Source organism: Mixophyes fleayi, chromosome 9 (assembly GCF_038048845.1).
Source record: "Mixophyes fleayi isolate aMixFle1 chromosome 9, aMixFle1.hap1, whole genome shotgun sequence".
Taxonomy (NCBI): domain Eukaryota; kingdom Metazoa; phylum Chordata; class Amphibia; order Anura; family Limnodynastidae; genus Mixophyes; species Mixophyes fleayi.
This window is the reverse complement of record NC_134410.1, coordinates 33,598,655-33,615,402: the sequence shown is the minus strand read 5'-3', so window position 1 is coordinate 33,615,402 and position 16,748 is coordinate 33,598,655. Positions and strand designations below refer to the sequence as shown.

The 16,748-nt window shown below is 38.5% G+C and overlaps 1 protein-coding gene across 1 annotated transcript in view; it reads right to left on the bottom strand.

Annotated features, from left to right (window-relative positions):
• The window catches only part of LOC142102385 (interleukin-13 receptor subunit alpha-1-like), a 61,426-nt gene extending 53,804 nt beyond the window's left edge, over positions 1-7,622 (bottom strand). Inside the window, exon 1 of the mRNA XM_075187238.1 lies at positions 7,425-7,622. Within this exon, the coding sequence (XP_075043339.1) occupies positions 7,425-7,509 (85 nt within the window). The 5' untranslated portion in view covers positions 7,510-7,622. The remainder of the gene's footprint in view (positions 1-7,424) is intronic.
• Between the last annotated feature and the right edge of the window lie 9,126 nt (positions 7,623-16,748).

Here is a 16,748-nt window from a genome sequence, read left to right as displayed (position 1 = left end):
CAGACAGGGGCAGAGCAGGCGGCGCCGGGTAAACATATGTCACCTGATCACTGACGTCAGTGATCAGGTGTGCAGCCCGGGCGCATCTGACAGCGGCGGCGGCGGACATTTAAAAAACAGCGGCGGCACCCGCCGCCGCTGCACCTCTATCCCACATCTCTCCGCTGACTAGATTTTCAATCTAGTCAGCGGCAGCGGCGCCCTGCAGGACCCGGCGCCCTAGGCAATTGCCTAAGGTTGCCTAATGGGAGCGCCGGGCCTGAACCAGTCACATAGGTGACAAGTGGTCTTTAATTATAATCCACCACTAAACACACACTGAGGGTCATTTGCAACAGATCTGCACAAAGCAAAAATGTCCTTAAGAGGTGCTGCATCCGTTCTGTTGCTCAATGTACAGGTCCATGATGGGCATTCATTCATGTTCTCATTGCTTTTGGGTCAGTCTGAGATAAAATCACAATCTCTTTGAAGGCCCAAGTTGAGCATGTCTTAAGTGCTAGAAAAGTACTAAGACAAGAGGAAACACTGCCAACCTTTATTATATCCCCACCTCACTGTTCAAAGTCTACTTGACTTACTGATATTAAGCAATTTCATTGTGTCAAAGGGATAGAGGGGATGTCATTCATTCTTGTGTCAGCTTTAACACCTTGTGAAAAGCACGCCAAACAAATGCTGCTGGCACAGGTTTGCCGTAGTTTTATTCAGGAGCGTCAGGATGGTACAGACAGCGACTCTTGTAGTTCCAGCAAACAAACAAACCAAAGTATTTACAATTCTATGTGACCCTGCTGCTACCTAGACACTCACTAGTAACCGCTCACTGGCTGGTGTTGGTCTCCCCGCCCACAACACAAGTCCAGCTATTTAAGCTTCCTCCAAAGCACTAGCCAGCTGAACCCACAATTACTTAGTCACACCAATGTGCTCCACCTGTGATTCTGTGCTCTGTGTGTGGAGACTTAACCCTGTCTGCATCGTGAGGCTGCAGACTGCCAACGAAGTTATTAGTTTCTCGCTTAATGGCCTGTGGCCAACTGCCCTTTTTGCCACAGCTTTTAAACATTGTTTACATTGCTTTTCATTCTGCATATATATAGATCAAACAAATTAGCTGCAAACCAGCTTCCCTCTGTATTTACAGCCCTGCGTCATCCAGGTAAAAGTCAGCCTTCTACTCAAATTCTGCAAATGCAGGATACGCTTTCAGAGGCGTCTGGTTCCTTTTAGAGAAATTAAAAATGGGTTTTGGGTGGAGTACAGAAACTTACTTAGTTTACCTGCCCCTAGCTCCTTCCTGCTTTATTGTTACATTTGTTTATTATAGCTTGTAACACTTGTTTATCAGGCCTGCAGATATGTTATTACAGAAAAGTGTCTTTCTCTGATTAAATGCATTGTTTTAACTTTTGAGTGAGATTAAGAGTAAGGTGCGGCCCTTTTGAAGGTTAGAGGGCCGCCTGTGTGGCCCTTGAAGTGTATTAGGTTGCCCATCACTGATCACAATATTCTTTCTTCAGAGAGGAACATAATGGTTTTCATACAGTCACCACTTCCACCACTTGATTTGATTGAAATCATTCTACACGAGGCATTTACTTGCTTTGCTGCAGACATTACAGAAAGTACAACGTTAATTCTAGCACATTGTTATACCAGGGGTTAAATATTTCACTGCACTTGATTAATTGTGTAATAATATTACATCTGGTTTCTAAAATATAACAAATGTTAAAATTCCTCAACAGCACAAGTAGCAAAATATACTCAAAGTCCACAATCAGAAGCAGTCACATATAACAAGTATTTCCAGAATATGGAGCAGCTTGCAACAAACTTCACATCACTTTTTTAAGCAACATTCCTAGACGAGAAATCTTAATAACACAATCAGTAAATCCTTGGTGCAGGTAGAGTTTCACAAACGTTCTGCTTCTTTGCAAAGACCTGGGGCCTAAATAATACATTTCTTTTGCTTCACTACACTTGCCCCACATGCCAAGCGGTAGAACTGCAGAGGTCAAATGCCTTCACTACAGGCGACTAAACCACACTTGCCCACTCCCAAATTCTGTGTAGGTCTCCCGGACTCCCAGATGAGCAGACCATTCTCCCGTACTAAAGTTGCCAGGATGGCACGATTCTCTGTGAATCAACTCATTTTGGCCCCGCCTCCTGTGATAAAATTACGCATTCATATCCTTGCGTCGCGGGGCCAAAATGATTCACCGTGTCCTGACCCTCTCCATCCTCACACTTCACCTCCCCTCTGGGAACTCCCGGAGGTAAAGTGTAAAAAGTTGGTCTAAGTTCCCTTTAGTATACGAGCCATTTATTTTTCTTTAAATGAGAAATGTCATACTGTTCTCCTGACCTTACAGACCTCATTTCTCCCCATAGTTCAGAACATGACCATACATCAGCTGACATAAGTGATTCCATGCAGCTCTGTCAGCTGATTGGATAAGACATGGATGACATCATAACAATGGAGAAGCAAAACAGTTTTGTACAGAACAAGAATACATACTAAGAAGCTCACTTACAGCTGACATAGAACATTTTTTTTACATAAGATAGGCATTTACTAAGCACGTGCCTAGACAAATATCTGTGTAAACATTTTTATGTACTGTTGACTTTCGTCCACTTACCCCTGGAGAGGTGGAATGCGGACAGACAAGCAAGGGCTGAGAGCAGTAATGGTATGTTCACGTAATTGTGACACAATCAGAAAATTTGCCATATGCAATGATGATTATCAGCAGTATCTATTGCCTGATTGGGTATTGATCCATCCAGCTCTACTTATTATTATTAGCGTTATGATTATAGTATATAAAGTTATGGCAGTCTCCTCGGATTACACAATTGCCATTTCCATTGCAATTATTGCTGGAAAGAAGATTCACATTTGATTTTTAGTGGGGTAAACACCAGGGGCCTGATTCATTAAGGATCTTAACTTAAGAAACTTCTTATTTCAGTCTCCTGGACAAAACCATGTTACAATGCAAGGGGTGCAAATTAGTATTTTGTTTTGCACATAAGTTAAATACTGACTGTTTTTTCATGCAGCAGACAAATACTTGATAGCTTATTTGTACACTGAAATTTAAAGTTGATATTTAATTAAATACTAATTTGCACCCCTTGCATTGTAACATGGTTTTGTCCAGGAGATTGAAATAAGAAGTTTCTCAAGTTAAGATCCTTAATGATTCAGGGCCCAGATGTGAAGGTGTTTCTATTTAATTACATTCTATATGGAAAATGTGACTTTCGTTTTTACTATTAACACTATCAAGGAACTAATCTCTCGTGTGTATGACATTATATTATCATATTGTGTACAAATAGGGTAGTGTGACTTTCACATATAACACTAACACTGTCAAGCCACAACTATATGCTATCAGGAGGTGATGTCTGACGTACGTTAGGTGCAAATACTACTATTTTTGCGATATGTCCGACTAAACACATGCATGTAAGTATGTTTTTTCTGTGTGCTCCTTTCCCCATGTATGTTCAGAATGTGCCTCTACATCTTAATGTGCTCCACATGCCAAGCAGTAGAACTGCAGAGGTCAAATGCCTAGACTACAGACGACTAAACCACACTTGTCCACTCCCGAAATCTGTGTAGGCCACTCTCCAGTAATGAAGTGGCCAGGATGGAAGCCTCCTTGACACAAATCTCTGTGAATCGACTCATTTTGGCCCTGCCCCCTGTGGCAATATTACGCATTCACGTCCTTGCGCTGCGGGGCCAAAATGATTCACGGCACCTGCCCCCCTCCATGTGTATGGATAAAGCTTACTGCTCAAAGTTAATATTTAATTTGCATAATTAATGGCATGAGTAGGGGCTTGCCAAATCAAAATAACAATAAATACTAGCCAGGTGCTCCAATAATATACAGGAGTTCTCAGATCTACCAAGGCATAGATTTTAGATCAGATATCCAAATGCAAAATGAAACTAAGCAAAAACAAACACTACAAAAGCACATTTAAAAGAAAACCAAAACAATGCACAATTCTTTAATATAATGTTTCTTTAACTGTACACTATGTAACATTTAATATTTAAATTGCATTTATTATATAGGTTGTGTGGGTGTAAAATCATATCATATCATGCCCGTTACCACTTTTGAATTATGCTGGCAGAAAGACATACTGTACTTAGACCTCTGCGATGCATTCTGCAAAACTGTCACTGAGTGTGTGGGGTCATTGCTCAAACCAGGAGCGTGTGCCTATATTTTTAATGCAATCCAATCAAGTGAGTGCAAAATTATTTTTAGATTGAAAAACAGATCTGCGGTACTGTATATACATTGATATACTAGTAGATTAAGTGATAAGAACCTATAGGGGAAACATTTTGCTATAGAATCCTTCTGTGGGCTCATAAGACAATAATGTGGCCACAAAGAATTATCAATTAGCGTTTGAAGGTTTATTTTTTATATTATTATTTTATTATATACAAAAAAATACTATTTACTTTGGACACAAGTGCATTGGTTTTGTGTGCTGATAGATAGATCTGCTGTACGATAGGACAAAACTCATATTGAGGTTAATTAAGTTTAAACGCAGACAGATTAAATAAAATTGTGTCCAGTCCCACAAGATTTTTATATGAGCTTCAAAAAATGGTCTGTGACTTTGTCCTGGAAAATGGTGGGGAGCAAAACACCAAAGATGGTTTACAACTACTTCTGTTCATAGGATATTATTACGTAGTATTTATTAAAAGTCAAGAGAGAGCTTTTTTGGGGCACGGAATAAAAATTTACCTGGGGTTATAGAAGAGAATGACTGTTCTAAAATATTTCAGACGATCTATTTGTGCTCGCTCAGTGTCACAGTGGTGGAGACTCAAGTGTGTAAAATAAGTTCTCTCTTACTGAATCTATACTATGCTGGACATGTACTGCAGCAACCGGTTTATTCATATATGTAAGGCAGGCCTATCCAACCTGCGGCCCTCCAGATGTTGTGAAACTACAAGTCCCAGCATGCCCTTCCAGCTATCAACAGGTTGTCTACTGGCAAAGCATGCTGGGGCTTGTAGTTTCACAACACCTGGAGGGCCGCAGGTTGGACAGGCCTGATGTAAGGTATGGATGTGCCATGATTAACAATCAGTTGTCAAACTCTCTAGACAAATATCTGGAGGACAAGTGCCAGCTGACCCTGTTTTCTGGCTCCTAGCATTCTCCAATATATCTATCTCCAAATATAAGAAATATTTCCTGAAACATTTAAATAATACTGAAAAAGCGCTGATCAGGGAGATTCCCCCTTCACAGTCTTTATTAAGAAAATGGGGCCTGATTCATTAGTGATCTTATCTTGTGCAAAAGTTAAGATGCTTATTTTTAAGAAGAAACTTTGAGATAAGAGTGAAGTTAAGATGGATTTTCATCTTAACCTCAAGAAATTCTTCACTTACGCAGTGGATTTTGCTTATCTCCCTTTTCTGAGCGCACAGAGTGGATTTGCTTAAGATAAGCAAAAGACGGCATATAAGATCACTAATGAATCGGGCCCATGGTCTGGGCGCATTGCCTTCTATATGACAATGGATATTTTATATACTGTTAGCTTAGAGTTTCGCTATACTTGCAAGTAAACAAAAATAAAAAGGAAAAGTGTTAACTGTATTTTTAAAATATATGTCAATGACTTCTCACTATATTTCTCCAGTATTGATAAATAAAGAATACACCTGTTTCATATAGCCAAATCGCAATACCCTCTTTTCATAGAAGTAGAGAAACATGAAACAGAAATGTCTGTATAAATAACATTAGCAGAACATAAACATATTGCTATGTTCTCTTGAGCAAAATATAATTAGAGTGTGAGTCATTGCAGTATTATATAATGGTATTGTATACTTATTTAATTGCATGGATTAAAACAAACAAACACTATATATATATATATATATATATATATATATATATATATATATATAGATAGATAGATAGATATATATATATATATATATATATATATAGATAGATACATATATATATATATATATATATATACATATATATATATATATATATATATATATATATATATATATATATATATATATATATTTATATATACATATATATAGATATATAGATACATATATATATATATATATATATATATATATATATATAAGATTTTGGACTGCAATTAAATATTTGTATTAGCAGAAGACCGATTTGTGTCCAGATAGACAAACCAACCATCTCCCAGGTGTGTATGCAGATCTGCAGATATAGACAAGGCAGAGTGGTTCCATTGGGGATTGCTATATCTGAATTATCTTGGGTCAACTTGCATGTTTTCTCGGGTTATTAGTTTGTTTGTTTTGTTTTTTGCAAAAACTGTAACGTTTTTACCATCTGTACTAATAATTACCACATCTATACCCATAAGAGCATGAAATAACATATCTTTACTTATAAATAAATTACCGACCTCACCAACACTATATCTAGCATGACTCGATCGCTCCATTCATCCATTAAATGTAATCATTGAAGAGTCAACATGACATATTTCGTATATTACACCCATATTTTTTAATGTAAACATTTAATAATATAGAGTATAAGAATATCTGGTCATGGGACATTTTATATAAAGACGTCACTGTTGCAGAAAAATCATTAATTGCCCTATCTTTACCTGTAAATATTTGACTCACCTCACCAACCCATAGCGATGCATATTTTACATACCACACTCATATTATATAGTATAAATATTTAACAACGCAGTATAAGAATATATGGTCACAGGAATCTAATATACTTCGATTTCCCAAAGTTTGCTCCAGGCACCCCCTTTGCAGATGTAAGGGGCACACCAAGTCCCTTATTTACCTTATTTCTACCAGATCTATTTCACCCTATCTACAATCACTCATATCAATATATATAAATATATGAAACAACATCTACCATGTCTCTAATTGTAAATAGAACGTCCGTGTTTATTATTTCACTACTATAATATTTGCCTTATCTCTTCCTACAAAAGGTATCAGTTATACCCAATTGTATCTCTACCTATAACAATATAAAATATGTTTATTCAGAACGGTGGTTCTATAGAATACAAATACAGACAGTAAAATAAAAGTACAGCCAAGAACTCCGGGCTCTATACTGAATAGACTACAACCGTCTGTCCCAAGCACAGTATTGTTAAAGAAAGTTACAGTAGCAGAGTGTAAACTTGCTAACACAGTTTTACACTAATCATCTACACATAAGTTAATGAAAAACACAAACCCACAATAGAAAGGAAGACAATGACGTGACTTGCTGAATGACACTTTATAAAAACACATATAATAACGACTGCATTTTAGTGTGGAATGTGACACTCACTATGCTCAGTACCGGAAGATCCAAGGACAAAATACACTGACAGCCACAAATCCAGGATGACATGAAAACAGCGTCCAGTTCCCATTTCTTAGCAGTGACGCTACAAAGAGTAGAGAATAGTTCTGACAGCTGCCTGTTTTCTGTAATGTTATTCCAATAGCTGCTCTCTGGTGACAAAGTCTAAAGGTAGATCACTTCTCTTCCCAGAAACTGTGACTCCCTGACGTCCTGTAACAGGGTGCACGCCCAAAGTCAGCCCCTTCCCCTCCCACTCACCTCCATGTCTGAATTACTGATCTTTAACACACACTGGGGAGGTACTAAGGAATGACTGCTCCAGTCTGCTAACAGGAATGCCAATTGGCTATACTGATACTAAATTGAACTTTATGTATGTATATATATATACACAAGTTAACCCGTGCATGATACTCATGCATTCTAGTCAAATCAAGCTACTTAAGGTGTTAAAAAGGTTCTTGTCATGCATTTGGGCCATAGCCCAGGCCTCAACCACCAACCACTCCCCACTGTCACCCCCGGCAACCACCAACCACTCCCAACTGTCACTTCTCCTTCAAGAAATATATATATATTTTTTTAAAATCTTTATAAACACTTTTAACAATTAATAAATTAAATTAACAAATTAAAAACATCTTAGTATACCAAATTTCAGCCCTTTCTGAATTTTTTTTTTCACACTTTTTTCATGTAGCACACAAATATCAACTTTAAATTTCAGTGTACAAATAAGATATCAAGTATTTGCTTGCTACATGAAAACACAGTCAGTATTTAACTTATGTGCAAAACAGAATACTAATTTGCACCCCTTGCATTGTAACATGGTTTTGTCCAGGAGACTTAAATAAGAAGTTTCTTAAGTTAAGATCCTTAATGAATCAGGCCCTAGAATCTGATTGGTTGCTATAGGCAACATCCCCACTTTTTCAAACCTGCATTTTAGTAAATTTACCCCTGGAGTATTATATTTTACATTCCATTTAGAAGATCAGGCATGCCATCCCCATATGCTTGTACTTTACTTGTAGTTCCACATCAGCAGGCCGAACACATTTAGATTTGTAGTTTCTCAATTGGTAGACTAAGGTTATATTATCTCACATACAACATAGGGCCCTCTAATCTGATAAGATTGCAGTCTAAAGTAAAGAAAGTTGCAAATCACATCAACTGTAACCAAATGATCTTAACTGTATAAGCCATTGTCACGAACACGCTCCCAGCTGCCGTGACTTTGGGGTGTTTGCTGTATAAGGTCACACACAATTTCAGCCCGCAGTCTCTCTCTACCTATCACACAGGTTATAGCCCTACGGAATCGCCCCAAACACAGCGCCAGACACTTCAGGTTCTGCCACCACCTATTGGAAACGGGCAATAGGACTCCAATATACTGTTCCACACTGGCACGCAGGTTTCTAGCTATCCACAAACTAGCAATACCCACACCAGCACGCACAGGGTTAACTCTTCACACCTCCAGACTGTTACACAAATGTAAATGCAAGCACACACAGCTTGTTAATCAAATGTATCAATAAATCACACATTGGCATTACAAGGGTTAACCTGGTCGAGCAATCTCTTCTTCTAATAGGCTAACAGATTTGTTAGAGTATCAAGGACGCAACTTATTAAATTATAGATTTAATATACAAAAATACAGGTTATTCAGATATAAAGAAAGATAATGAATAAACAATTAATAGACTGACATAACAAGCAAAAACAGTTTAAAATAAAAAGGGATAACAGTACAGAGCATAACTCACTTATAAGCTGTATGCCTGGGGCAGGCAGAGAAGATGGACAGTCCTTCAATTAGATTGATTCCCCAAGAAGCTGACAGTTTGTTCCTTCAGAACACAGGTTTTTAAGCAACATGAAATGGGATGGTCTTCACAGGGGCAGCGTTTAATGCTAATCGGGGGTTGTGGCCTTGGACACTTTTTCAATCCACATTTACATGTTGCCTGATTTACTAACCAATTCTACTATGTGATATATTTTTTATGGAGAGCGTTACATCGATCCAATTTTATCATTAATAAATCCCCTATGACTATGGTCCATCTTTTGATATCAAACACGCCTAAGTACAGTGCATTCGCGGAGCTTACATTCCTTTTCTTTATTTCTCTGTGGGGCAGAATTCTTAATTTAACATATGAGCTGCACTTCATCATGCTATTGAGAAATATGTGGTTGATCACTACTTTTATTGATTTTAAGTGGCATATTTTAAAACTGAATTCTTTTTGTCTATACAGTATTACATATAGGCTATGTCAGCACATGGCCTCTTTGAGCCAGACCACATGCTGAGCGGTAGCTAAAAGTCTATTCAAGTGTCACAAATAGTTCAGATCTCTCCACAGGAGTCCTTTGAAGCTGCCCCCCCAGATGACACTTCTATCTGTTCACACCAGAATGTGCAAAGCCATCTAATAAAATTACATCAGACTCCCTGACTGCAAATCTTACATTTTAACTTATCAATGGATTCATTTGATATCACCTATTTACACTGCAGTTATGAATTATCCCTTTTAAATAACTGCAAGCTCCCTATGTTCACAACAGCCATGTTTTCAAAAACAGGAATAACTCATTTAGTGTTTACTTTCGAGAACACTGACTGTCTGACCCAAGAATTGTTTTTTCATAGGAACTATTCAAGAGGGATGCCACGTGCAATATCATTAAATAAACAATACTAAAGTCTGTCACCAGCAACTATCCACATGATCCAGGGGTCTATTTGTTGAAGGATGAAAAGCCCTATCTCTGGCAACAACACGTGTTTAAAAATAAGGCTTTGCCAGGGCCGGTGCAAGGTTGTTCAGCACGCTAGACAAAGCTTATGCTTACTGCCCCTCCTCCCCCCCAAAAGCTGTAGTTCAGATGCACTGATGTCCAGATGTACTGATATCCGATGCAGAATGCTGTCCAGGATTCACTGCTGCCCAAGAGCAAACATAGGATATCTAGAGGAGAGACTCCAAAATGTTAGATTTCAGAACAAAAAAAAAACTTGACGTTACTCACCTGTTACCCACTGACATGTTCCCAGCTGCCCAACAGCTTTTGTCGCACATACCCATCTGCCCACTAGCTATTCTCACATATGCCACCCCTTGCTCATCAGCTTTTGATACATACATTCAAGGGAAAATAATATTTTTATATATTTTTTTCTAATTATATTTCTGTCAAAGAATAATTTACAGCTAACTCACACTGTGCCCCCTTCATCTCCACACTCTCTGTGTCCCCTGCATCCACACACTCTGTGCCCCCTGCATCCACTCACACTGCCCCTCTGCATCCACTCACTCTGCCCCTCTGCATGCTTGCTCTGTCCTCTCTGCATCCTCACTCTGCCCCCTCTGCATCTTCATTCTGCTCCCTCCTTCATTCTTTTGCCACTCCATTGCTGTTTTCTATCACCATCCCCCTCCGTTTCTTTACATACCATACTTGACCGTCTTACTTCTATTTCTTCTGTGTTTTCTTCTGTCTTACCAATTCGGTGGTGCTTGGGACCCAGCATCCTCTCTCCTGCCTCTTGTCACTGAATGTCGGGCGTGATGATGTCATGCCCAACATTCAGTGAGAAGCGAGTAGGGAGGAGGATGCTGGGTCCCGGATTGGCAAGTTGTCCTTCTGGCCACGGCACCCCTGTGACAGCGCTGCGGCACCCCTGGGACTCGCGGCGCACACGTTGGGAACCTAGGACGTAGACCGTTCTATATTTATTCGCATACTTAATGTATCTGTAGATGTAAAATTAATGAAACTAATACAAAGCAACAGAAGAGAGTCAAATAGTGGGCAAAAACTAATAAACATAAATGGATACCGCAGCGATACAAAATGTCCCACTGTGTGAATTTATCAAGCCAGGGCTCATTGTTAAGCCTGGGGAACCCCCCTCCCAAACTAACTACAATCTCCATCACCAGCAGCCTAAGGCTAGGTACACACTGCAGGTTTTCCAGCCAATCATCTGGCCAAAACAAGCGATAAGTGACAGTTTAGCCCGATATCGCATTAATGTGTATAATTGCATGATGAATGAGAGTTGTTTCAAAGTACCAATAGTCGTTTCATTTGATTGCTCATTCTGTTTAAAAATCTTGTTCCAACCGCCTTCCGATCCTGCAGTGTGTATGTACTCACACGGCTGTCGGCCAAGAGACAGAGTAGAAACCTGTCACTCTGTCTGTGTTGTTAAATGTAGATGTAAATGTAATGCTGTGGGTGGATTCATTTGTCCGTTCATTCCGAGACTGAATATTTTGTTTCAGCGTCAAAGTAGCTAACAAAATTTATAATGACATTGTGGAAAAAAAACACATTTTATTTTGTTCTAATAAATGTAGAGAATGCTGTAGGTGGAATAATTCATCCGGTCGTTCTGAGACTGAATATTTCATTTGATTTGTGCGTTATCAATGTGACAGGAAGGACTACACTGCTCCTGGACAAGATGAACAGCACAGATCTGAAGGTAAATAGTGTTTAGTGTGTACACATGAATCGGCAGACTGATTGGAATTTCAGCTGTTTGTAAAATTGTTAGTGATAACAAATCGGTCGAATTTTTTTGCAGTGTGTACCTTGCCTTACACTGCCGGAAAATGGAGGCTCTGACCCCTGTGTGGATATAGCGCATACAAGGCTAAGGTGGATGAGGAGTGTCTTCTCCAGTGGCGATGGAGTCCTATGGACACCTTTAAAGAGGTATGCCAATGACTTCTTGAGATGGGGCTAGTTTTTAAAGGCTGATTTGTTAAATTAGGGCACATCACAGTCCCCATAGAAGCCTATCGGGACTGCAGTGACCAGCTTTAAACAGATTAAGGCAAGAGAACTATTTCTTCTGCTTTAACCCCTTGATAAATTAAAAGAAGAGTTGCGATGGCCATTCTGGGAAAACAGCTATTTTCTACAGATCTTTGCCTCATCAAACCTAAGTATTAAGACCCCATAGACTATAAGCTCCAATGAGACAGGGACATATGTGAATGACTACATATTCTCTGTACAGTGCTGACTAATATGGCGGCCCTATATATACATATAATAATAAATATTCACATCACCTGAGAGTGGACCGGCGAAGCAGTAATTCAACCCTTGCCGCTCTGGGTTCATTTTAAAATGTGGCGAGTAGGCTTATTCTCTAGTGCTGCTTATGGCGGCGATAGGAAATTTCCTATAGCTGCAATTTACCACTAAAATCTTGCCAAGGCAGCTTAGCAATACCCAGCTGCTTGTGGCGCAATTTTAATGGTAAATTGTGGTAATATGTGGAACTGTCCAAAAGCAGTAGCTCTCTTCTAGGCAACCCAATGAAACACATAGACAACTCAGCATAAAAATAAAATCACACATAAGTAGCGTGGTTAACCTGATATTAGTAAACGGCCTGACTACCCTTCACTTCAACAAATTCTTAAAGAATTTGGTTTTTTATCCAGAATGGAATATATTACTAGTCTGCAGAATAATTCCATAAAGAAATATCTAAACTTGTGGGAAACCTGGTCGGTTTGGATAGTTAATCCATTTCTTGCTGGCCTTCTTCCCAATTCCCAGTGTAAATCCTGTTAAAACCACCAGAAGCCTTGTAAAAATCAAAATAAAAGATTGAAATAACAACCATCCTTAAGTAAGGAAATAGTCATATAATCTATGTTGTGTCTGCTGGATTTGATGCATTGGGGTAAATTTACTAAACTGCGGGTTTGAAAAAGTGGAGATGTTGCCTAGTGCAACCAATCAGATTCTAGCTTTCATTTATTTAGTACATTCTACAAAATGACAGCCAGAATCTGATTGGTTGCTATAGGCAACATCTCCACTTTTTCAAACCTGCAGTTTAGTAAATATACCCCCCCTTGACTCAACTGAATGTAGCCTTCTTTCCCACCTATTTTTTAACATTCAGATTTTATATTGAAGAAGCCCAAATAACTACATATAAAAAGTTAAATAGGAAGGATACAATTGTTACAAGAACAAGGAATATGGTAAGCTTTGGTAAAGTTTCAATAGTCAGATTGTAGAATGTTCTTTCCCATCTCTTGATCTCCTTTTATATATATATATATATATATATATATATATATATATATATATATATATATATATATATATTATATAATCTACATATACCTTGCTATTATGCTAATATGTTAAATTTAAACTGGGTGAGACCAATTACCCTGACATACCTATGCATGATGTTGCACATGACTGTTTGTCATCTGTTGCTTTATAATTATATTGTTTTATAACTGTGAATATAAATACAATATTGCTTATAGTAAAAGTAGTATGTAATGCACTTCAGCGTGGACCTTCTTTGCGTGTTGGCATTTTAGGACCTCTCCCTGGGACATTAAATTTTTCTTTACTGTCTGTTCATGTACATATACTGTATGTAACATTGCGTATATTGCCTCTGCTGCTGCAATGATTAAACTAAGTTGTACTTTTTACTGCAGCTATAATCCATACCAGCCAGAGGAGTGCAAGTGATCATTTTCAGAAGATCACCTTCACACACACTGATAAGTATAGGATTCCGAGGCCACTCACTCACCTTTTTTTTTATCAATTTGCTGTACTGAGTTTACCTCTAAACTCTGTTTACTTTACAGGAAATGTTAGGCTGAGGCTGGGTACACATTACAGAACATTTGTCCTGTTGCACAACTTTAACGAGTTACCAACAACAGAAATAGAAAAAAAGTAACTATCAGCATGTCGATTCATCTGTACACACTATACATGTTTTAACAGATTTACCTTCAGATCTGTGCTCTTCATCTGTCATAACCATCAGCTGAAAAGATTGTGACTCTGCACACTCCATAGAGATCTATGGACACTGCCGGTCTTTAGTGCATACACACTGCAGAAATGGAACAACATTGTTCCCACCATTGAATGAGATTTTTAGTTCAGTTTAAAAATGAAATGAAATGATTAGGGATGTGCACCGACGACTTTTGAGGTCTCGTGTTTTGTGTTTTGGATCCGGATTTTCATTATTTTTGGGGTTCGGATTTGTCTCGCAAAACACTTGACGAAAGGTCTCGGTTCGGATTTAAGGTTTTGGATTCGGATTTTTTTTGAAAAAAACATAAAAAGTTTAAAAATCAAGTTTTTGGGCTTATTTTCACTCCTACGCTATTATTAACCTCAATAACATTCAATAACAAGCATTTCCACTAATTTACAGTGTATTCTGAACACCTCAAAATATAGTTATTAGTCCAAAACTTTGCAACGAGGTATCTTTCTGGACTGCGTAGAGGAGTGGGTCACCACAATATATATTAAAAACCCTGAACTTGTATGATTCGCACCAATAAATGTACCTGGACTGCGTAGAGGAGTGGGTCACCACAATATATATTAAAAACCCTGAACTTTTATGATTCGCACCAATAAATGTATCTGGACTGCGTAGAGGAGTGGGTCACCACAATATATATAATAAGAAAACCATCAACTGGTATGAATCGCACCGAATAATGTACCTGGACTGCGTAGAAGAGTGGTTCTCCACAATATAAATTAAAAACCCTGAACTTGTAGGATTCGCACCAATAATGTACCTGGACTGCGTAGAGGAGTGGGTCACCACAATATAAATTAAAAACCCTGAACTTGTATGATTCGCACCAATAAATGTACCTGGACTGCGTAGAGGAGTGGGTCACCACAATATATATTAAAAACCCTGAATTTGTATGATTCGCAGCAATAAATGTATCTGGACTGCGTAGAGGAGTGGGTCACCACAATATATATAACAAGAAAACCATCAACTTGTATGATTCGCAGCAATAAATGTACCTGGACTGCGTAGAGGAGTGGGTCACCACAATATATATAATAAGAAAACCATCAACTTGTATGATTCGCAGCAATAAATGTACCTGGACTGCGTAGAGGAGTGGGTCACCACAATATATATAATAAGAAAACCATCAACTTGTATGATTCGCACCAATAAATGTACCTGGACTGCGTAGAGGAGTGGGTCACCACAATATATATTAAAAACCCTGAACTTGTATGATTCGCACCAATAAATGTACCTGGACTGCGTAGAGGAGTGGGTCACCACAATATTATTAAAAAACCCTACACAGGTCTGAATTCCACCCAAAAAGTTTATGGACTGCGTAGTGTAGTGTTCCCCACAATATTATTTAAAATTTTTGCAGCAACAGTCAACATTGTTTAATATCTGATACACCTCTATCTGGACTGCATAGTGGAGTGGCCCCGGTACCCAATTTGGTACCGGGGCCACAATACCTCCTCCAAACATGGTACAGACCATTCGTCATTGAGATCCCATCAAGTATGTTAAAGACAGACAGGGTCGAAGTGTTATTGGTTGACTTTGTAAACCAAAAAACTGTCCCTGTTGCACATAGTCGTGCAATGAAGACTGACTTTTTCATTTAAAGGCACCATCTTTCAAGTGTAGTGTTTGTAAGTCTAAGTCATATTATACTTTTGGTAAAATTGGTTTATTTTGTTCCTCTTTATGGTAACTACTAATAGAATTAAAGTATTAAATAGAAGCGGCAGTTCCTCTTTATGGGAATTAGTAATAGAATTAAAGTATTAAATAGAATTAAAGTATTAAATAGAGTGGTATAGAGTTGTAGTGTGGTATAGATAGAGTGGTCCCAACAATATAATAATAAAACCCTCAACTGGTCTGAATTCCACCAAACAAGTATCTGGACTGCGTAGTGGGGTGGCCCCGGTACCCAATTTGATACCGGGGCCACAATAAAATAAATACACCCTCAACTGGTCTGAATTCCACCAAACAAGTATCTGGACTGCGTAGTGGGGTGGCCCCGGTACCCAATTTGATACCGGGGCCACAATAAAATAAATAAACCCTCAACTGGTCTGAATTCCACCAAACAAGTATCTGGACTGCGTAGTGGGGTGGCCCCGGTACCCAATTTGATACCGGGGCCACAATACCTCCTCCAATTTCCAAGTGTAGTGTTTATAACATCTTAACACTACACTAATTCTAGCACGTCAAAACCTCTTGTTTTAAATAATGACAGGGCATTTAACTTTTGATTTAATTTATTGAATTTGTTGGCATTTTCTTTTACTTTTTGAACATGGCAAACGACTGTTGAATGGTCACATAATGCCAAAAAAAAGTTGCAAGATGGAATTGTCCTTGGGCCCTCCCACCCACCCTTATGTTGTTGAAATAGGACATGCACACTTTAA